This window comes from Arvicanthis niloticus, chromosome 11, assembly GCF_011762505.2.
Source record: "Arvicanthis niloticus isolate mArvNil1 chromosome 11, mArvNil1.pat.X, whole genome shotgun sequence".
NCBI lineage: Eukaryota > Metazoa > Chordata > Mammalia > Rodentia > Muridae > Arvicanthis > Arvicanthis niloticus.
The window spans coordinates 25,417,927-25,441,478 of record NC_047668.1 but is presented as its reverse complement, the minus strand read 5'-3'; the positions used below and the strand labels follow the sequence as shown (position 1 = coordinate 25,441,478).

Below are 23,552 nucleotides of genomic sequence, written 5' to 3'. Positions count from 1 at the left end.
GAGGACATTCCATAGCTACCTATAGTTCTTCCTCTAGGGTGGAGACCTCATGAACTTTCCCTTTTTCCACATTAGCAAGTTTATCGGTGTGGTCTTTGTTAGGGTCCTGTTTAGGCAGCTATGTTGGTGAGACTTCATGGGCTTAGCTTCTGCCTTGTTTACTATTATCTTGTGCCTCCACCCTTGAAGGGGCTTGGGATAAGTTAAGTGCGTTGGGTTTTCAGAAAGACACCTCCTTGGATAATTAACAAGCCTAGATCCAGGGCTAAGCAGATGCAAAATTAAGGTAGAGCTGCCAGATTTGTCTTGTGTCTGGTGTCTTGTTGGTCCCGAGTAGTACAATGTTTTAGCAAAAGCAGTTTCCGAGTGAGTGACTGCTAGAATAGCAAAAGAAACCCTAGACTTTACTATGTGTAAAGGAGCCTACTCTCCCACAAAGACTTGGGGCTTTAAGAGTTGCTTTTTTTTTTTTTTTTTTTTTCACCAATAACCAAGTAAATGTGTCTGAGAGTCTGCAGTTTCATGAAAAGCTGATCTTGTGGAGTAATTTAAAGAGCCAGTTAAGAATTATTGAGTGTGAAAGAGTCCCTGTTCACCCTTATGAGTTGCTGAGCTTTCAGAGCTCTGGAAGTTAGCCTTGGTCTTGGTATAATATATCTAAAGTCAAAGCCAAGCATAAGGTTGAAAACACGAGACCTCACTTCTCTCCAAAGTTTATGTGGGCCCTGTTTCATGCCATGCCATTTCTCTTTGGAGAAAGCAACTGGAGATCTCATGGTGTGACTCATCCAAAGAACAGCACTAAGGTCTGTGGTTTCAGTGGGAGCAGTGCCAGCAAAGATTAATGTATTCTGTTTTAAGACCAATTGTGCCTTCCAGATTCTGCTCTCTACTTGCAACCTATGCACATTCAAATTGAGTTCAATTTAAATGACAAAGGGTGATTTGCACTGTTTAACAAATGGGAGATCGGTATTAATCATCAGGCTTTTGGCAGTTTTGCTGCAAGAGAAAGATTGTTAAATTTCTCCAGGAGCTGCCTGTAAAAGCAGTATATTTGTAGACCTGGCTTGGGCTAGTCTTTGTTGAATAATTAATTATAAGTCTTTACCGAAATTCCCTTTTGTCTCCAGAGTCAGTAATAAAATGGCCATCATGTAATGACACATTCATTCTAAGATCTATGTTTAGATTGATGCAGTGAAAGTGCCAGACAGTTACTTTGTATCTTTACCATATTCTCTTGTGTGTCATACTTGTGCATGTGCCCCTCATGGAAAGTCATCTTGGAGTAAGACCTGTGACTTTTGTGAAGCTGCCATGAGCTTTTCTTCACAACTTCTTTTCTCCTTTTCATATGTCTAAGAAGATAGTTATGTATTTGCTTCAGGGGTTGTCAGTGTTTTGTTCATGTCACCCAAGATCTTTTCTGAGTGTTTTTTACTCCACCTCTTGGCACATGTGATGTGGTTCACCACTTCCTTTTTAAAATGATTTGAGGACTTTGATGTCTTGGCTTCCTGGAACCCAGATAACCAGCCATTTCCCCTAGGCTTGTTCTACATTTCCATTGTCCCCTGCTAAGCCTCTCAATACTGTCATGCCACCAGCTCTGTCTTGACCTTTCATTGAAAGCTCTCATTGAGAAAATTGGCTCCATGTCTTTAAATGCTATTTTTTGTGCATTAGTGTTCAGATTTGCGGCTTCAAAACTTATCATAGTTGGAAGTTTATTATGTACCTCATAATTACTACACTGTCTCTGTTCCTTCAGACAGCTTTTGTCTTGTCTGAAATTACCCTATTTCAGTAAATGGCATGGCTAGTCACCCAGTTATTAAGATAGAATTCAGTAGGTCTCTTAATGTCTCACTGCTACCAAATTTAGCCCACCATAAAGGCAAGATAGAATCTCTACCATGCACACTTGAAACTCTTCTGTCTTCCTACTCCAGAGTCACATCCCAAATGCAACTCAGCTTCGTATCAGTATCTTCTCTTACTATCTACCCAACTCTAGCAGCTCCAATTTCTTGCAAGAAATGGTTCTGTGTTTTCCTGTTACTATCTGAATGTAAAGCATCCTCAAAGTTTTCTCTAATTTGTCTGATTTTGGTTTTCAGTTTTCAGAGTTTTCCCACCTTGGTATTCCTGAAGTTTTTCTACTTCCATGTCTATACTTCTTTCACCCTATCAGTGTCTAAATGTAACTCAAGGTTGTAGAACCCTCGAATGGTTCCTCTTGACCAAATTCTCATCTGCAAATTCCCCTCCCCCTTATTAAAAATTATTTCTTTTTAGTTTTTATTTTGGCTGAATGCATGTCTGAGTACTACTATGTACCTGCTGCTCCATGGAGCCCAGAAGAGGAGACTGTATCTCCTGAAATTTGAGCTACAGATGGTTCTTAGCCACAAAGTGAGTGATGGGAATCAAGCCTTGGTCACCTGGCAGAGCAGCTAATTCTCTTAACCACTGAACCATCTCTCCAGCCTCATCTTGTCAGATCTTTACACATCTCTCCTTATTTACATCAAATGTTTTTTTCTTTACTTTCTAGTCTAAAGCAAACAAAAATTGCATGCATCCCTCTACTATCTCTACCCACACTACCATCATTATTTTTCTTCATAATTGTTAACATTATATTATTTCTTTTTAAAATTTTCTTCCTTGTTTTCCAAAAGAAAATCAATCATCATTGTATAAACTGACAATATGGCCTTTTCAGGACATGGGAAGGTTTTTTTTGTAGATATGAGAGAACAGCCAGAGGCTTCTGGAACATCCCAGAGCAAAGACAGAAGGAAGTGGACTAAACACGGTCAGCAGATTGGCCATGGCCAGAGCTATCTGCAAAAGAGGAGAACAGCAGGCAACAGAGAACAGAGAGCATAGTGAGGCTAGCAGGGCTGGAGCAAGTGCATAGAGAAGGCTTAGTGAGAATACCCAAGCCGGGCAGTGGTGGTGCATGCCTTTATAATCCAGGCACTTGGGAGGCAGAGGCAGGCGGATTTCTGAGTTCAAGGCCAGCCAGGTCTATAGAGTGAGTTCCAGGACAGTCAGGGCTATACAGAAAAACCCTGTCTCAACAAACAAAAATAAAAAAAAAAAAAAAACAAAAACAAAAACTCAGAAGGAAAATAGCCAAGTTATAAGAAATCTATGGCAAGCATCTGAGTGGAGGGAGAGGAGGTACTAGGAGACTGGTAAGGAGGCATTGAAATGTATAACAGGTTCTTGTGAGTAGGGATTGAGTGAGCCTGAGGCAAGCACTGACCTTGATTAAGCTGAAAGGTGCCACAGTTATATGTTAATTGGAGAACCACAAGGCACTTTTACCAAGGTAAGGGAAAGACTCCTTTTGGGTAGATATGGAAGTGGCCCCATAAGTTCCTGAGGAAAGTCAGCTTTTATCTGATAAAAAACCTTCCAATGGTCCAGTCTGGGTTCATTTCTGATTGCCTTCTGGAGTTTGAGGAATTGGAGTTTCTTTTGGACCTGGCAATCTTGCAGTCTGGGGCCTTCTCCTTTTGATTCACTGCCATAGAACACAACTCCTGGTTCACAATAGATATCTAATACTTCTCTGTGTTAAAGTCTTCATCTGTGAGTGAGCTTAACACTGAAAGGTATAGAAAACTTATGAAAAATATAGAAAGTTTTTATGACCTGAGCAAAAGAATGCAGGTTCATTAGTTCCTCCAAGAAAGCAGAACTGAATATAAGATTTTAGGCCTTCACTGCCCCGTGATACATTCTACATTCTGGGAGGGGTACATTATCCCTGAGTCTGAGGACACTTGAGAGATTAACATTCAGGAGAGGAAGGCAAAGGCTGATTAACATTCCTCAGACCTCAGGGAAGAGAACCCACCTGCAGGTGGGAAGGCCCAAAGAAGGAAGACACATTTCTGACCACAAAGAAAGATGCGAGTCATCTGGGTGGTCCCAGGAACTGGCTGACCGCAAGATAAATGGTTGGGCAATGTTACATTCTTACAAAAGATAAGTGTATAAGATGTTTTCCGCATGACCCTGACTAAATTTGGGTTGGGACTTTTTAAAGACTTTGTACTGTTTTTATGTTATGTTTTCCCCTCACCCCCTTTTGGTTTGTGGTTCTTCCCTATATAAGCCCTCCACTACCAGCAGAAGGGATCAATTTTTCTGTTCCTGCGTGGGTTATGAATTGACCATCAGTTGACTGATCCCGAAATATACCTATTGCTGTTGCATCAAGAATGGTGTGAGTTATTGGGTAGCTGCAAATTCCTGAGGCTTGAGGGAGTTCCTCCCTTTGTGAGGGGGTCTTACAACACCACCAGTTTTTCCTGTTGCAGAAATAAAAAGACAGTATCAGGTGAAAAAAAAAAAAAAGACTGAAATTTGTTTCCATGGGCATTATGTTTTCCGGGAAGAAAGAGAAATTAATCCTACTTTAAAAGCAACTGGAGATGCAAATAGATAGAAGAAACAGGGAAAGGGGGCTTTTAGATGGAAGGCAGTGCTTTTCCAGTGGTCAATGGCACTGGCTGGCTGAAACCTGAGACACAACTATGATAAAAGTGTTGGGGATTTTGGGACATCAGAGTAATGACATTTTCTTGTAGGTGACAATTAGAAACATGCTCTGACAGGATATCAGTGGGATAGAAAAAAAAAAATAGAGTCATCTCATAAAGGACGACATGGAATCCAAGGATTAAAACAGTGACATGGACCAATAGTAAATATGAGGAAAGGCAAAGTAAAGCTCCTTATTCTGTCTTTGAGCTCTCAACAGAATCTTGTGATCCACAGCTTCACAAACAGCTGTGAGACAACCTTGGGTGGTTGTTGAAACATTACCCAGCTTCATTGAGATACTAGTTTAATGGGACGATGTGGGTTTTGTGTTTGGGTACATCTTCCCAGATGAAAAAAATATGCAGTTCTCATGCAGAGGTAAGGCATGACTTGAGGAGCACAAACTTATGGGATTCCATAATTTAAAAAAAACCCATGGGACTTACACAGAGTTTAGTTATGCTGACTGTTTGGAAATATGGGTAGTGGGTGTGTATGTATGTGTGTGTGTATGTGTTTGCATGATTGCTTTTAGGTATATAGGGTGGAATTTCAAAGATGTTTTATTCTAAAATTTAGATATTCTCAATTATAGTGACTTTATTTGTAAGTTTCATACTTAAGTGTTATGTATGGTTTTCCTTTTTAGGTTGAGATATATATCAACTTATATATAAGTTGGAATACACACATACACACACACACACACGCATTCACATGTTTGCCAATACTATCGAATCAGTTTTTATTTGTTAATTTGTTCTTTAACAATTTCATACTTATATATAATATATGCTGATTTCTCTAACCTCTGCATACCCTCTATTATTTCTTTTCTTTCTCTATCCACTCTTTTTCTTCTCTGATAATCTCCTTTTCTCACATTCATGTCCTTGCTTTTGTGTGTGTGTGTATGTCTCTCTGAGTTTAACCAAGATCATCCATGTAGCTTTGGAATTGGAACTATCTATTGGCTCATGACAGGTACACTAGTGGGTACACAACTAAAGACTATGGCTCCCCTTCTCCCATAGTCTATCAGTCATCCGCAGCTCAGCACTAAGTGGTAAGATTGTATGCTCCCATCCCCATCCATCTTCCTTTGAGAGGCACTCCTTGTACAGATCCAGTGTCAGCAATCTCAGCTGCTGGGAATTAGTGATTATATTGGCTGTGTCATGACTAGAGGATGAAATACCACTACCCTCTCTGTCTTCTGGCTCTTACATTTTTTTATCCCCTCTTCCGCAATGCTTTCTGCACTTAAGAGTGGGTAGTGAAAATGACTTGTTTAGGGCTTTGAGCATTCATCCTTCCCTTTTTCTGAATGTCTTGGCAATCATGACTCAGACATTGATGTTTACTGTAAAAAGACTCTTCTCTGATTAGGGTTCAGAGTAGCCTTTGTCTAAGCATATATACATAGGTATTGAAGTGACAGTTTGACATTGTGCCTATTTAGCTAAATAGTAATAACAATTTCCCTCATAGAGCCTGTGATAACCCAGTATATGGGTTTCTGACCAGGCTTACAGCACCAGAAAGGGAACCCTTCTGTGGAGTGGTTCAGACCCATTAGAGTGGTTGGTTACTCTCACAGCAGTCATGCTGAGATTGCACATGTAAGTAAATCTTGCCTGGCAGCTTGTTGGTGTACTTCTCAGAGTTCACTGCTAGGTAAGATTCTTGATGCCTTATCTCCACCAAATGCTTTTATTTTCATGCCTGACCATGTGCCATGCATATACATGTGTTAACATATATGTATTCACATGTGACTGTTTGTATGTATGTATGTGCATGTATATATGTAGAAGCATGGAGTTGACATCATTATCTTTCTCAATCACTCTCCATTTTATTTTGGAGGACAGGGTCTTTCACTGATCCCAGAACTGACCTATTCAGCTAGTCTGGCTAGCCAGCTTGTTGGAGGGATAGCCTGTGTTGGTTCTTAAGTGCTGGGATTTCCTGAGGTCTTTACTTGAGTCCTGCTTTTACATGGCTTCTGAGAATCTAAAGTCTGTCTTTGAGTTTATGTCGCAAGGACTCTATCCACTGAGCTTTCTTTTCAGCCCTAGGATCAGATTTTTAATTAGGATACTGAAAGGAGAATAGAAAGACTCTGCTAATTTTGTGTTGCTCTAAGTAGAATAGTTTAGTCACCTCATCTTTGAGCATTTCTGACCATGTGGTTTTCCTGAAATCTGAGGACAGAAATTGACTCTGTGTCACTTTTAGATATGAACAAGTCAAAGATGAAAAACTATTTATATTAGAAGGATGTCCCCCATAGTGAAAATGATCACATCCCCAGAGGAAAACATTTTTGCCTTAGAAACATCTACAGCTTTCTTGTTTAACAGAATATGGAAATATTCTCTTTCTTTCTTCTTGTCTCTTTCTCTCTTTCTTTCTTTCTTTCTTTTTTTTTTTTTTTTTTTTTTTTTTTTTTTTTTTTTTTTTGGTTTGGCACTTTTATTTTAAAAAAATAAAATAGAATAAAATATATATAAAACAAAAAGCTCTTCTTTTCCAGAGCCTTATCTTTGCATTCAGTTCAAGAGCTGCTAAACTTGGCTATTTTCCAGAACAAGAAATTGATTAGATGGTAGGAAGAATAATGGAGACAGGCTTGGTGATTCAAGGGAAATTCTGTGTATAAAGGCACCAAATACAATGGTTAGTGTAGTGTTCTGTACACTGCAATTACTCACTTAAACACAGTGCCTTGTGGAAGCTTGTATAAACAGAGCAGACTGGCTTCTGGCTTGAGGTAGTTCTATTTTTCCCCCACAATATTTTTTGATTTTTCTGAAGATGGAAATTGTCTAGAACCTTTGCAGCTGTTCGTCTTGCCTAGCCAGAGGCTTGATACTCAAAGGTTTAATGAATATCTATAACAGATTTGAAAGCTTTGAAATATTTATGTATTAGACATACTGTGAATTTATCCCTTCCTAGGCCATAGTGATACCCATGTAGCCTACTCTATGGTTTACTTGAGGTGATACATGCTAATTGTTTTGGCTAACCTCCCTCATAACCACTATTGCTATAACTAATGAACTTTGTGATTCTCTTGTTGCAAACAGGAAAATGGGACATGAGAAGAAGAAAAATGAAAAAAAAAAAAAAAGCCAAAATAATATCTGGTGATCTTTTCCTCAGCTTGATTTGGTTCATCTTCCTTCCCCAAGGCCCCATGCTTGTCTCTTTCTGTCATTGAATTTCAATGTCAGTAAAACATTAAAAAAAAAAAAAAAAAAAACTTGCAAGAAGTTCACATTCAAAATAAAACAAGCTCCAAATAGAAAACTTGATGCCTCTTTAAATTCCTGTGCTGTCAGCTAATTGCCGTTTGACTGCTCCATATGTTGATAATTTTCACATGGAGTCCCATAGATCCCCAGGGAGCTCCTTGGGTGACAGTGCCTATCATGGAGCAGTTCATGTGTAGGGCTAGAAACACCAGTGTGGGAACCTGACATGGTGATAATGAGTTCTGGCATCTCAGAAACCAGCAAGCTTCAGAGAATGGCACTTGAATGTCGTTATGCATAGTTTTGAAGTGGAAGAGCTTGAGGCACACCAACTGAAATAGCCAATGTTCCCACACTGGCCTGGAGGGTCCTCCATGAATGGCTGCTTGTACATGGGAGCCAGTAGTGTTGTCATTCAGCTTTATCCAATGTGAAGCCTAGAGATGGGGAAGAGAAGAGAGCCGCCCAGGGTTAAACATGCAGAAACTTCTTAAGGAGAAAACACGAGTCTGTTTTTGGATTGCTATTTCATTCTATGTAAATAAAGGTATAATTTTATAGCTCTTACACTGAGCATTTTAGGTTTTTAAGTATATGTCTCAAATATTTATTTCATTGTGGAAATGTTTTAGGAATTGGCCCAGCATTTCTCATTGATGTGGACAGTGTTGTATCTTTTCCAAACCCATGGGTTGAAGCCTTGAAACTTAGTGATATGATACTTAGAAACAGAGTCTTTGGGGGAATAATTTGGCTGAGATTATGGGGTGGTGCCTCGTGTAAGACTTACGAGAAGAAGAGATGCTAGACCTCTTGCTGCTATATCTATCATAAAGCAGCAATCTCTAGGGTGGAAGAGAGCCATCATCAGAATCCAACTATGTTGGCAATCACTTCCAGTTTTTAGAACTAAAGAGGAAAAATGTCTGGTTTAAACATCCCAGGAACCTGGTATTTTATTATGGCAGTGTGCCACTAGGTCCTGGATAGCTGGAATAGGCCAACAGAAGATTCTCTTTCCTTCTCCCATCTCCATACTGCAAAGTCTCCTTTCTCCTGCCTTTCTTTCTGTTCTGGATGCTCCAAACCACTGCCTTCCTGCTATTTTAAAACTTGTTCCCATCTGTATAATTAACTAGTTGCCAAGTAGAGTCAGTACATTTTACCTTGCTCCTGTCTCTGTTCTAATCTGCACCTTGCCACACCTAGATGACTTTTTTTTTTCAAATTAATTCTGCTTTATATCAATTTCTTGCCAATTCTCAAGTACACCAGAGTTCATGATCTCCTTGAAAATAAAAATAGTCTGGAGAATAAATGCAGGATTCTCACTTGATTCTGCTTGTTAAAAATGGGGAAAATCATGCAAAATACTATAAATGGAAAATTGCTTCAACTCTCATTATTTAATGACAAGAAAAAAATAAATCCTATGTCTGAGATGACTCTTTTCTTGGGGTTCATCAGTGCAGCCTTGCTAACTGTTCTTAAAAGAAGGTGTCTTTTGTGATGAAGTCACTTGTCAGATCTGTGCTGATATGCAGAGAAACCCCACCATCTGTTGCTGACTGCTTCCAGTAGGAAGTTCAAGAGAATAGCATTTGCAAGGTAAAAATATATCAGCATAGAGAGCTTCAGACAACTGTTCGTCATGAAGAAACAGGACTGAGGGTGAAAGCTGACTGTGTGCAGCTGTTAGGAAGGCAGCGAAGTATAACCTGAAGGATAACCTTTCACAAGATGCAAATAAAACAAAATAAAATAAAGGACAGAAGGAATATTGGAATTTCCTTGAGAAAACAAGCCTTAATTTTAATAGTAGGATTAAGTCTGGCATAGTAGCAGAGACCTATAATACCAACTACTCAGAGACAAAAGGATTGCTATAAAGACAATCCTGAGGAGTGAGGTGTTTACTACATATGAGTTCAAGACTAACACAGGAAGACCATTTTTTTCAAAGTACAGGGAAAACTGCCTGGGATATATTTAGCTTACTAGTGCAGTGCACACCTAGTGCTAGCTCAGACTATGAACTATCATGGATTCTTCTGCCCATACCACAAAAATGAAAGGAGAATGATTACAATTTTGTGTTCATTTTTCTGGATGGCCAGGAACCTGAGGCTGGATAGACCTGAGACCTAGAATAGAACCAAATACAACTTGGAAAAAAAAGTCAATGAAATGAAATTATTCCTAATGATTTTCTATTGTACCCCGGAGTCTAGCATAATCACCATCAGAGAGGCTTCACTCTGCAACTGATAAAAGCAGTTGCAGAGACCCACAGCCAAACATTAGGTAGAGCTCAAGGAGAACCCCACAGAAGACGGGGAAGAAGAAGAATATGAACAAGAGGGGTTGAGGACATCAAAGAGCACAACCCACAAAAATGACCAAGCAGGGCTCAGAAGGGATCCCAGAAACTGAAGCAACCAATCAGGGAGCCTGTATGTGTCTTTTGTAGGTCCTCTGCATATATGTTATGGTTGTGTAGCTTGGTATTGTTATAGTAGTAGTAATGGTGGGAGTGAGCGTTGTCTCTGACTCTTTTTCCTTGCTACCCTTTTTTCCTACTGGTTTACCTCTTCCCGCCTTATATAAGGGTATGTGCTTAGTCTTATCATAACTTGTTTATACATTATTTGGTTGATAACTCTGAGAGGCCTCAAGTGAAATGAAGGAAGCAGAGATCTGGGGAGGAAAAGAGGTGTAGAGGAGTGGAGGAATGGAGGGAAAGGAAACTGCTGTCAGGATGTAATATATGAGAAAAGAATAAATGACAAATATAGTGTTTGTCTGCACTCACTCACACTTAATGAACTCAACAATGAATAAACATAATTAACATTTGTGTTTGCAAATATATGCCCTGCTTCTCTCTTCTAACCTTATATATTCTGAGAATACTTAATATTTATTATTTTGAAGTATGTAAATTTCAAATAATAAATGAAAAGTGTTTATGTTAAAATAGGTAAGAATAAATATTGGATTGTTCTAAGTAATATTTGTTACATGTCCAGACAATAAAGGAATACTTAGATAAACAGCCCCTTACAAAGAATGGTTGAAGTCAGCAAAACCAGACCAGAGCGTGCGGATGTTGTTAAAATGAAGAGAAAATGGGGTCAAAGACTTTTTAGAATGAAGTTGATTGCTATAATTCCTATAATCTAAAAAAATGTGATTTCTGATTTGAAATTAGGTTTTAAGAGTAAGAAGCATTTTAGTTGTTCATTGGTTTCAAAGTAAAGCATGCTTATTCCACAGTGAGCAAAAGTCTGGTGTGTGTCCTGCACAGCTAGCAGTTCAAAGAGATTCCTGGTGAAAAGACTGCTTAGAGGATGATTATATCCGCAACAGTGCAGAGGCAGAGTCATGAAAAACCCTGCATGCACCCACATTTCTCATGATGATTGTGAGAAAAGCAACAGAAAAATTCAAGGATCAAAGAAATGATAGATAATTTTAATTGTTAAGGATTTCTAAGAACCCGAGTTGTAATTATAAAATGAAGATTCATCATGACTTTGCATCAATTATATTTTAGTTGCTATTAAGCAGTGATGTTATTTCTCTGTTTTCATCTTTAAGGACCCTCTTTCATGTTTGTGTCCCTTCATGTTGTAGTTTGAATGAGAATGGCCCCCATAGGTTTATATATTTTAATGTGTGGTCCACAGCTGTTGGAACCGTTTGGGAACTATCAGGAGGTGTGGCTTTGTTGGAGGAGGTGTGTCACTTTGGGTGGGCTTTGAGGCTCAAAACTCAAGCTGTGCCCAGTGTCCCTCTGTTTGCCTTCTTGGGAATAAAATGTAAGCTCTCAGCTATTGATCCAACACCACGACTTCCTACCAGCAGCCATGCTCCCACCATGATGGTCATAGACATGTAACAGATACGCTAAGCTCTAGGGAATCTGATTCCTCTATAAAGCCATAAAAGTGTTAGAGCCTTATGTTCTGAGAGGCACCTTTATCTCCTAAGGCTGAATGGGAGCCTAGTTTTTTCTCAAGGAGATCCAGCTTTATCTTCCCCAGAGTACTTACACAGTATAAATGTATTTGAAATGGGCCCAGCAGAAAGATGGTGTGTCTGGGCTCAAGGAGTTAATTGGTGGGTTATGACTCCCAAACAAAGGAGAGTCATTGCGGATAAGACTCCTGGTAGGTTGCTCAAAGCCCAGTAGATGACCACACACTTAAGTGCATATGAGCAATACTAATTTAATTTAGGGTTGTTAATTACAAAATGTGCAATCTAAAAGGATAATATGAAGCTGGTAGGGAGATGAGGTGAAGGACACTACAGTGAGTTGGAGGGAGGTAGATGTGGATGGGTAAGATCCACTTATATTGCTTAAATATATAGCACTTAAAATTGTTTAAAATACATGAAATAAAACAACAGTATGAGGAAACTCATGGGGAAGCACCTCAGCAGGGTTTTCTTTTCCCCCATACCCTATCAAAAGCTCAGGAAAACACCATTAATGGTGTGTGAAACCCCACACAAGGAACTTATCTTCTAGTATTTCTCATTTGTCAAGATTTCTGATTATTGTAAAATATAACCACAATTTATTAAGTTATCATATGAATGCACTAAACAGGAATAGAAATACATGCCCTCTCAAACATGCAACTTTGTCCTTCTAAGTCATAATCACATTTGTATGTTTTATTAAAGAAGTCTAAATTTTAAAGGTATTAAATAGTTTTGACAGGACCATGATATATTAACTTTAGAAGATAAGGTTTATATTCAGGTCTTTAGGGCATCAAAGCAAGGGTCTCCTAAACAATTCATTCCCACTATTATTAAAAGTTAGACAGGCTTCTTGCTATATTTTTAATAATGATCACACTAAAGAGTAGATATTGTCCTAGCTGATAACTTACTTTACTCATCAATCAGGGGTAGGTCAAACCTACCCCTGTAGGTGTTAGGTTTGACCAAATTAGATCAACTGGATTTTGTCTAGCCATCACGTTTATCTGTTCTTTGTAGGATACTGTGAGGGATTTTGACCATGCTCATTCTCAACCTCGCCATTGAGAAACACTACTATAAAACAGGATATTTGTTTAAAAGCATAATCTTTCCCCACTGTCTTTTTTTCTAAGTGGTTAGAATCGTTCTTATAGTTCCTGGAGTCTACTCTCTCACATCTGCTACATGCTTTGTTTAGTTACCTGTGGAACTTGCAAATTGTTTATAATCTACAGTCTGTCTGAGGAAGTATCAGTAATTAATATTGGATGCAGAGTAGACAAAAAGAAGGCATAAATGTCTATCACAGCAGCGCAGCAATCTTTGAGTCTATTTTGAAAAAATAAATTTCTAAGTCTACAAGCAAACATGTTAAAGAGTAATCTATATTATTATTGTGTGTGTAGAATAAATTATATATGTATATAATAAATTATATATATATAATGTATACACATGAATTACATACATACATACATACATACATACATACATGTATGCATACATATGTGGAGATGGCGCATAGAAGATAAAAGATACTGGGAATATTTGGTCAAAATAAGTGGGTGAGAAATAGGTTTCTACTATCCTTCCTAAGGGGCAGCATAATGGCTGTTTCTATGCTTTTGAGGGGTTTTCCTATCCTTAATACTTGTGTTTTCTGGCCTGAAATTTGTTTTGCCTTCATTCTGTCTTCTTGCTCAATGCAAATAAACATTGATGCAGAACAAACTCTGCCATTAGACACTTTAGGAAGAACATGTTCAAGATCACTACACTCTCATGAAAACAGTGGGTGTATGTCAGTGCTTACACTTGTTTTCACTGCGTCTAGAAAAATAAATCTCTGCCCTTTCCTGAAAGCCAGACTATTTATCTGAAGTAAATTAATGTGTTCAGAAAACAGAAGTTTTGGTTTTTTAATAGGTTTTTGAATAATGGGAAGGTCTTGGTTATTTTGAGAATCCAGAAGTCAAGTGTTTTGTTTTCTATTGAATTTCACTTCAAACAGTGAACTTCTTAAAAGAAATTTCTTATCCCCACAGGAAGTACAGGTGTGCAGTACACACATAGGCGCAACAATGTAAGCAATACATGTTCTTTATATATATATGGACCATGCCCCCCCATATATATATATATATATGTATATATGCCAAAATTTTCTGATATGAAAATTAATGTATGTTTATAACTTAAATATGTATTTTAGAAGTAGCTCATGCTGGTCATGTGAACTTAATTTGTATTTAATATAGGATAAACAGTGCAAACTGAAGTTCAATTTTCCCTGTCTTCTGAATTGTATAGGTATTAAGATGCTATAAGTACTTGTCTTTGTATTTATTCAACTTTGTATTACTCATTATATATGCTAAACATAGCAGATTAATTGTATTCCTTCTGATTTTTATTAAAACAGTTTAAAACTAGAAATATATAAGTGAGCATATTTCTACATCTATAATTATAATTCTGAACTTTTAGAATGATTTTAAAATTTTATATTAATCTTTGTCTTTTATTGTAGATGGCTTTTAATAGAGTTTGGGGACCTTTGTTCTATTTCCAAAAGAAATATAAAAATGAAAATCTTAATAATTAGAAAGGGAAAACCAGGGATAAGATATCATTTCAGTTTTGTTTTCTATTGCTGTCTTAAAATACTTGAGATAAGGCAATTTATTTAAAGTGAAAATTTATTTTTTTATAGTTTAGGAATCAAGAGATTCATTAGCATGATGTTAGCATTTGATCCTGGGTCTCCTTGCCGTGTCTCACCATGGTAGACAGTGTTTCTTTGGCAACACAAAGAAATTAAGAAGGTTCTAGTACCACCATCGAGAGTCTAACCTTCATGACCGCATTCATCCTAATCACGTCCCAAACGCCTTGCTTCCAAACACTGTTATCATACACAGGGAATGACTTTCTAATACAAGGTTTGGAGGGATGTTTTCAAACCTTCAGCAATTTTTTCAGTGTTTGCTAAAGTCTAGTGTTTTGACTTCCAAAGCCTCTCTTGAATTAAAAAAAAAAAGTGTTGCTCAAAAAAAAAAAATTTCGAAAAGCAAAACAAGAAAAAGCAAACTAATAATCATAAAGAAAATATGTGTTGTATTATTATGTTAATAAAAATTAAATTAGCAATAGTGGTTTTAGCTCATTTTTCTTCTGTATATCAGATCTGACAATCACATACTCTGAATAAAATACTGATAATGTATACTACTGCCTTTGTAGCTTTGCTGTGAGCTGAACAAATCCCTTGAAATAACTGCAACCTGTTATTAGAAACCACTGATACCAGTAAGTCTGCACAGTTGGACTCTCTACACTCTTATCTATTATATCAGATGACTAATTCCTTTTTCGTGAGTATATATGCATTCAAAAGTTAAAACATTTCTTTAATTTTGGCAATGAATACAAATTAACCAATTTCTGTTATTTTATTTTGTTGTTTTTCTAAAATGATTTTCAGAAATACATAGAAAGGACATGAGTTCACGTACAGCTAGGTTTGGGAGGGAGCTGTTAATGAGAGATACAGAGTTACTGTAAATTTAATCTCCATATCGGTGAGCTGTCTACCCCATTGTAGCATCAATGCAGGTTAAATTATTTTGCTCCAGTTGTATATAAAATAACACCAGCACTAATCCAGTTCAGAGAATTTCAAAAACAGGCTTTGGTAACACCTTAATTTTACTAACTCACTGCTAACAGATATGTTTTCAGGGAATAAGAAAAAAATTTCCTTCAGCTGCCAGAAAGCACATTTGTAAAATTCTATAAGTGGATCTGTCATTGTTCAGTTTGCCAATAAATACAATGTATTATCGTCATGTCGGAATTGTTTTTTACATAGTCTCATGGACTCAAAACGCATGGGATGAACACACATGTGTCTCGGTGGGAAATAATATTTTCTATGAAATTTATAATTCTAGTCTTACTGTATTTAAATGACTTGAATATTTTTAAAAGTGGGAATAAAAGAAAAGAATTCTGTCTGAGATTGGACTCTATTGCACCTCCCCTTTACCCCTCAGCTCATTTTTTGATCTGTGCACTCAGTAAAACAGAATACAGTTCTTTCCATTGGTGGCTTTATTTGCTCTGACCTTCATTTACTCTGGATTTTGATAAAAGTTCAGTATTTCATAAAAGTTAATATTTGAGCCAAGCTTTTTAATCCCCAAATTTTCTTTGAGATATTGACTAAAAACTGTCTTTATCTAAAATTTAAACTCTTTTTTTGCATTCTGGCTTTCCTCTGTGCCACAGCCAGACTCAAGAAAATGTTCCAATATCCCAAGTAGTATCATTTCTGAGTAAAATGCTTTCCAAAGATCAAGAAATCCTCAGAATTTTTTTTCTGCTTTAGATGTGTCTTCTGTTTTATCTAGTAATTGCCAGTTGAGCCTACAGGATTAGGCTACTTGATCTTCGCACCTATAGGATTCTGTAGCTCCCGTAGACAAGACTCAAAACAGAGAACTATTCTTAGTTTGCCTTGCACGCTGTGATAAACGCCATCCATAACCAAAAGCTACTGTGGAGGAAAGGCTTGTTTCATCTTACTTCTTATAGCCAGTCATGAAGGGAAGTCAGGGCAGGAACTTGACGGCAGGAACTGAAGCAGAGACCACAGAGGACTAGCTTGCTCGGCTTGCTTTCTTTATACCACAGGACAACGTGGCCCAGGTATGGAGCATCCCATAGTGAGTTGGGCCCTTCTACATCCATCATTAATTAAGAAAATGCCTCTATAGACTTGTCTACACACAATCTAATGGGGTAATCCATTAGTTAATGTCCCCTTTTCCCAACTGATTGTATGAAGTTGACAAGAAAACTAACCAGCACACGAATCAATCAGTTACTTACACTAAGAGGTAAAACAAATAATAGAAGTAAAAATAATAAAAATAATAGAGGTAAAACAAATAGAAGTCTTCTACTGGCTAAACTGTTTTGTTAAATGCAGATTAGATGCTGAGCTTTAGATGATGTGCTCAGATAACAGAAAGCTGTGTGTTGAAAATTCCTTCAACTCTGAGTCACCTCCCAGGATATTTCCGACCAGATCTGTAGCTTCTAGATATTTCCATCTGCAGTGCTGAGATCTATGTCACTATCCAGTTTGGCAGTGGACTATAGGTTTCTTTCTAGTCCAAGTTTGGTTTTAATCTCCCTCATCTTTGCTATATGAGGAATTTCATCAGGGTTCCAAAATTTTTAGTCTTGAACTAAAGTCTCTGATGTTCTTAGGGACTGAGTATGTCTAGTGATTACAACAAGCCTTACGACACTTCTCTCTGGACAAGTGTATGTAGGGACACAACCTCATCACCAGAGGAATATGGATTGCTATCTAAATAGAAACACATGAATTTTCTAAAATTGTTATGAGTTTTAGAGATGTTTTTCATCTCTTGCTTTTTCCTAAGAAAACTTTTATAGCTTATTATCTCTGTTAATTCACAAAAAGTGATTAATGCAACTGAGATTCAAAGAAAGAAACATCAAAAAGAAAGACAAAAAGAAATATGCTGTCTGCGAGGGTGAAGATAATTGCTGTAGTTAGGTACCAGTTTGGTTTTACATTTTCTGGCAGCTTAAGGGAAAATGAAGAGCACCGGATTTGACAATAAGAAAGCAAACTTCATGCTCTTTCTTGATAGGAGATAAAGTTAATGTGAAGAGTATCTTAGTCATGTCCTTCCTAATAACTTCACGGCAAAGACAGACACAGTAATCAAAATAAAAGCTGATGTTTTAGCATTGAGGCACACAAGTTAATGAGTTTGATCCTTCAAGTGGCAACCTTGTACTGAATATCTACCAGTCTAAATGCATCACAAAGGCAGAAGTGCCTCCAGCAGCACAGGACTACATGAATTTCTCAGCCCCTTGGTCTAGGGCTTCCAATTTGAGTACTCATAAAGCTAGATAGAGACCTCATTAAAAATACCAACTGTTGGGCTCTATTCTTGGAATTTTCAATGGAGGTAGTATGAGATGAGAGCTGGGAGTCTCTGCTTTAACCAACACATGGCACGATGGTAACGTAACTAATCACAACAGCATTTCGCTACCCTCGTGAGTTCTGTTTGGCAAATTTCTTTTGTCTTAGTCATTTTTGTGATAGGAGCAGGTCAAGTTCAATTCTGAAGACATTCTGTAAAAGCAGACACCCATAGTGCTAATTAGGTACCCATACACACAGGACCACACAAATGGTAAGCTTTTTTATAAAAGCCCTGTTATGAAAATTTTAGAACCCAGGCCCCAGTATTCCAGGTTAGATGAAAGGCTCCCAGGGACACCCTCTCTTCCAGTCAGATATTCTTCAAAATGTAGTTTTGAGTTTGCCTTAGTATTTGGGTCACTGATGAATTCAAACATCAAGTTAGAGCAAGTCAGAGGTAGTTTTGAGTTTGAAATCTTTAGAGAAATGTTCTTTATGGCACAAAAATGCTCTCTGAAAGCCTTAATGACGACCTTGTGCAGGTCTCCAGATGTCTGCTGGATAAGTGAATGGCTAGATGTTACCCCAGACAATTGAACACTGTGACCTGTTACATGGTGCTATTTAGTATCGATCAGAGGAATGTCAGGGATTGTCTGCCAGAGGCAGTGGTTTTATTTCATCAATGCTAATGATGAGTCATTCTTCCAAGCAGCTGGAGGATCCCAGGATTCCTTGTCCCTTTAGACCACTCCTGAGTAATGAGCATCAAACCATTCCATCCACATGTAAGAGTCCTGAAGTACTGAGTTTTTATTTCTTATTAAAGTAGGTCACTGATCCTAGCCTTGGCTGGTTAATTGGCAACCTCCCAAAGCCTATCGTGATGCTCATTCACCATAACTACAGGTTTTTTTTTTTTTTTTTTTTTTTTTTTTTTTTTTTTTTGTAGCAGAAAGAAAGACAAAGTGGACATCATTCCTTTTCCAAGTCGATTTCTCTAAAGTAGCAGATTGATTTGACATGTCAGATCTTCCCAGCTTCTCAAAACACTTATGTAATTTTTGAGTTTTTGTTAGAAGGCTGCTTGTTTTTTGTTTTTGTTTTTTTTTTTTTTCTTCATGAGTTTGTATCAAATAACTAATGCCACCTTCTTCCTACATCACTAGGCTCAGGGAAAGCTGCTCTTGTCTTGCCTCAACTTCTAGGTGGTATGGTTGGCTTGCGGGCAAGAAATTAAAATTGTTTTTTCCAACAGTTCTTGGCAGTGCTATCATTCTGCCTTATCCAAGTGTGCTTGCAACAGTTCAAAATCTGTACATGTATTGTAACTGGAAATTTTAACTTTGATACAAAAAAGACTCCTTGCCTTAAGAGAAATAGGTTAGGTCTTTGGAACCACTTTCCCCCCTCAATTTTGCTTTAACATATTGAGGATGTGTCTACCTACCTGTTAGTTTTAATATAGTTCTTGCTGGTTTTAATTTAACTTTTTTGGGGAAGGTTTACAGATTTGGTTGTTTTGAAAGACTCAGGGAGGTTGCTTTTGTCAGTGAATAGTTCAAATATTATAGTAGATAGTAGTAAATTGAGACTATGTATTTTCAAAAGTTGTCATTAAATGTTTTCATACAAGTGTTTGGTTTTTATTGTTGACACATCACATTATTTTATGAGTGGATTGATTTTTAATGTTTCTATATAAAGTATATTTTATACAGAGATTGCTAGATATCTACCCATATATAAATGAAGTTATAGACTGAAAAGTACATACCTCATTTTCACTTTAAGAAGTGACATACCTAATTGAAGTGTTGTAGGACTGATTATAGTGATCAAATAAAGGTGAGATATGTTTAGCAAGGAATCTTGGAGAAGATGAATCTTGGCAGAGTTTGAAAAGAAAGAGGAGGGATAAATTTGGATTGGGAGAATAGATGTGTCATTCCTGTTGAATAAACTGACAGATGACTAAGGGATATTAAATATCCCTTGTAAAGATTAAGAAGAATTAGCTCCATTCTTATGTTGGGTATGCTTCTGCCAAGAATAGTTCTGTTTTTTTTTTTTTTTTTTTTTTTTTTTTTTTTTTTTTTTTTTTTTTAGGGTTTCTATTGCTGTGATTAAAACACCATCACCAAAAGCAACTTGGAGAGGAAAATGTTTATTTCATCTTACAGGTTTGTAATCCATTATCCAGGAAAGTAAGGCAGGAATTCAGGCAGGAACCTGAAGGCATGTACTGCTTACTGGTTTGCTTATAGTGTTACTTGCTCAGCCTACTGTCTTTATACATTTTAGGAGTACCGGCCCAGGGGTAGCACCATCCATAAGGAGGAGGGTCTTCCCACATCAATTATTATTAATCAAGGGAATGACCCCACAGGCCAGTTTGGTATTGGTACTTTCTCAATTATGGTTTATTCTTCCCAAATGACTCTTAGCTAGTGTCAAGGTGTCAAAACATTAGTCAGCACAGGTTTCTTATAGCTGTGGTTCAGTTCATCCTGTCTATTATACTGCATGAAAAATAAACTGACTTCTGTTGGGTCAAGCAACTAGCATTGGAGTAGAGACCAAAATGCCCAGTTTCTAACACAGAGTTCATGCCATATCACAACACCTTACCCTGCTATCTAAGTTAGGTTTCAATTGCTGTGATAAATATTAACCAAAATCAACTCAGGGGGAAAAAAGTCGATTTCAGCTTAAAGGTTACAGTCCTTTATCAAGGAAAGTGATGCCAGGAACTTAATGAAGATCAGAGGACATGGAGCAATGCTTTTCACTGGTATGCTATTGAAGACTTGCTCTGCAGTCTTTCTTATACAACCCAGGACCCTCCTTCACAGGGTTAGCATTGCCTTAAGTGAGCTGGTCCCCTCCAAATCAATTGTTAGTCAAGAAAATACCCTATAGAATTGCTGACAGGCAATCCGATGGAGGTGTTTTCTCAAATGAGACCCCTTCCTAGGCGCAGGCAAGTTGAAAACCATGAGCACAATTACTGTACCACTCCACAGCCACATGATCTCCAATAACCTAAACACTTAGGTCCCACAAAGCAGAAAGATTGTTTAATACCCAGGACTTTGGGTCACGTGACTTGGATTAGAGGTGACTTTTTATCTTCTAGTAGAAGCTATTTTTTCACTATTTTCTAGGAGAAGCTATTTTTTGGGGGGGCTGAAATTTTAGTAATCATTTAAGGTAAGATTTATATTTACATGTTGTTTACTCTTGATTCTCTGGAATACCGGGCCTGTTACCATTTTAGTATTATTTTCTTAATTGACTGAATATTTAGGTAAAGTTTTACTGAGTCTCAGCTTTTAAAATAGGTAGAAAACCTTCTCTCTTTTTTTTTTTAACATCAACTATTATTTATTGACATGTTTATATATTATCCAGAGTCTTTCAGTTCAAACTTGCTGGACAATCATAATAAATATTGTTTATTCTTCAACCTTTTTCTTTTCTAAGCATATATGTTCATTGTATAGTTGTGTGGTTCATAAGACCATTTTCATTTGAGGACATTGTGTTCTTTGATCAAATTCATGCCCCCTGCCTCAATTTCTTTCTTCCCTTTGCTCAATGCTTCCCTTTCTTCAATTTCTTATGCAATGCCCCAGATCATTTTGGGAGGTGTTAATTTTTGAGATTTTGATATAATTATATTTATCCATTCCCTTTCCTTCCTCCAAACCCTGACATATACCCCTCTGTACTCTTCATGAAATGAATGGTATCTGTTTTCATCAATTGTTATTGAATACATACATGTATTTTTATATATACCTAGATATAAACTGTTGTGTCCATATGATGTTACATGTGTGTAGATTGTCAGATCTTAACATTTGGTACTTCACAACCACTTGGTGTGCACTTGCCTGCGGAGGACACCTCTCACATTCCCAACTTTACTCAGTTGCTTGTAATACTTTTTCTTTTTGAGATATAAGCTTCAGTAATCCAAAATTATTCAGTAATGTCTTAAGTATATGTTTCAAACTACAACATAATGAAGATATACAGGCAAATCTACATTTATATACACATTTTTCACCGACTGATTTTTTAATGTTTTTTTTTTAAACTTATTTACATCCCTCCCATTCACCCCTCTCACAGCCCTTTCCCCATCTTCCATCCCTTTCTCCTCTGAGCAGGAGGGGCTCCCTGAGTATTCTCCCACCATGGCACTTCAAGTCTCTTCTCTTCCTATCACGCCAAGCCAGACAATGCAGCCCAGCTAGAAGAACATAGTTCTCAGTCAGGCAACAACTTTTGAGATAACCCCACAGACTCGTTTTTTCTTTTCTTTTTTCTTTTCTTCTTTTTTTCTTTCCTTTTTCTGCAAAGAACACATTAATAGACAAGTATTTAATTTGAAAAAACTATTCAACTATGTAAATTTATCCTGTAGGTTTTCCAGAAATATTCATAGTATGTAGTCATAGTACTATTCCATAGGCTTCTTTACAGAGGGGTTGGTAAAAAAATAACACAAATAATACTCAAATATATTCCTTATGTTTGTTTCCAACTGACACCTAACAGTAGTCAACATTCTTTATAGTTTTTTTATTACATCCTATTTACTTTATGTAGATGTGGGGATGGGGTATATGGTTTTATCCTTCTCCTGTGTGGGCCCTAAAAATACAACTCAGTTCATTAGGCCTGGAAGCAGGTGCCTCTACCCACTCAGACATTTTGCTGGTCCTAGAAAAAAAAATTAAAGGAATACATAAGCCAGCCAAGTAGACATGTAGGCAGTCTTTTTTCCTTAGAATGTCTATAGTTAAAGCATTTACTAGTTCAGCACTCACGTGTCCTGAACTCAATAGCAAACATCTCAGAATACATTAAAGTATGTATGCATCCGGATGAGTCTTGCTGCTTTAAGAATTAGGGATTGTTTATTTGCGATAGTAAGATTTATCTTATGTGGTTCCTAATATTTTAAATAAAAAACCATTTTGTCCAATTGTAACATTTATAATATGTTATACTTTATAGTTTATGGCTACTTAATTTAGAAACTATGGTTTGTTTATGTATTAAACATTAAAAAAATATAGTGCAATGAACTACATATTTACCAGGAATTCTATGTAGGTAGATATTATTGACTATGAAATCTTGTTTTTCTTAGTTCTTTTTTAATTAATTCACTTATTTATTCACTTTACATGTGATCTGCAGCTTCCCCCTCTCCTCTGAGTCCTTCCTATTCACCTCCTCTTCCTCTATCCTTGCCTCTTCCCCTTCACCTCAGAAAAGAGGAGGCTGAAAATAGTTTTCATTCAATTATTTGATTTCATGAAGAAACCTCAATGAAATTTTGTCTAGTATTTTTTAACAATAATTGTAAATTATACATTTTTAAGGATTCTTGTAAATTAGTTTTTACCAGCTTTTAGACAGCATAATTACTACACACACAACATACACACACACACACACACACACACACACACACACACCACCACCACCACCACCACCACCAACAACAACAACAACAAAATGCCTTAAAAGTCACTACGGAAGTCTAACAGCAGTCCTGTTGCAGGTAGGACAGCACTTCCCTAGTGCTCTGCTGGCCCCAGCATCTCATGTGGTAACTCAGACTGCAAGGAAGTTGGCTGGTGCTCCTACTGTAAAGAAAACCAAACCCTGCTCCCTGAAAGCATCTCCACTATTACTCCAACCATCTCACATAGACACACATC

At 37.2% G+C, this 23,552-nt stretch overlaps 1 protein-coding gene across 4 annotated transcripts in view; it reads left to right on the top strand.

Annotated features, from left to right (window-relative positions):
* Immp2l (inner mitochondrial membrane peptidase subunit 2) overlaps window positions 1-23,552 on the top strand; it is an 826,273-nt gene that overhangs the window by 645,626 nt on the left and 157,095 nt on the right. The window contains exon 6 of one of the 4 annotated variants that reach the window (XM_034514320.2): window positions 15,075-15,140. The exons of the other annotated variants lie outside the window; for them this stretch is intronic. Coding sequence (XP_034370211.1) covers window positions 15,075-15,125 — 51 coding nt within the window. The 3' untranslated portion in view covers window positions 15,126-15,140. The remainder of the gene's footprint in view (window positions 1-15,074; window positions 15,141-23,552) is intronic. 4 annotated transcript variants of the gene reach the window in all.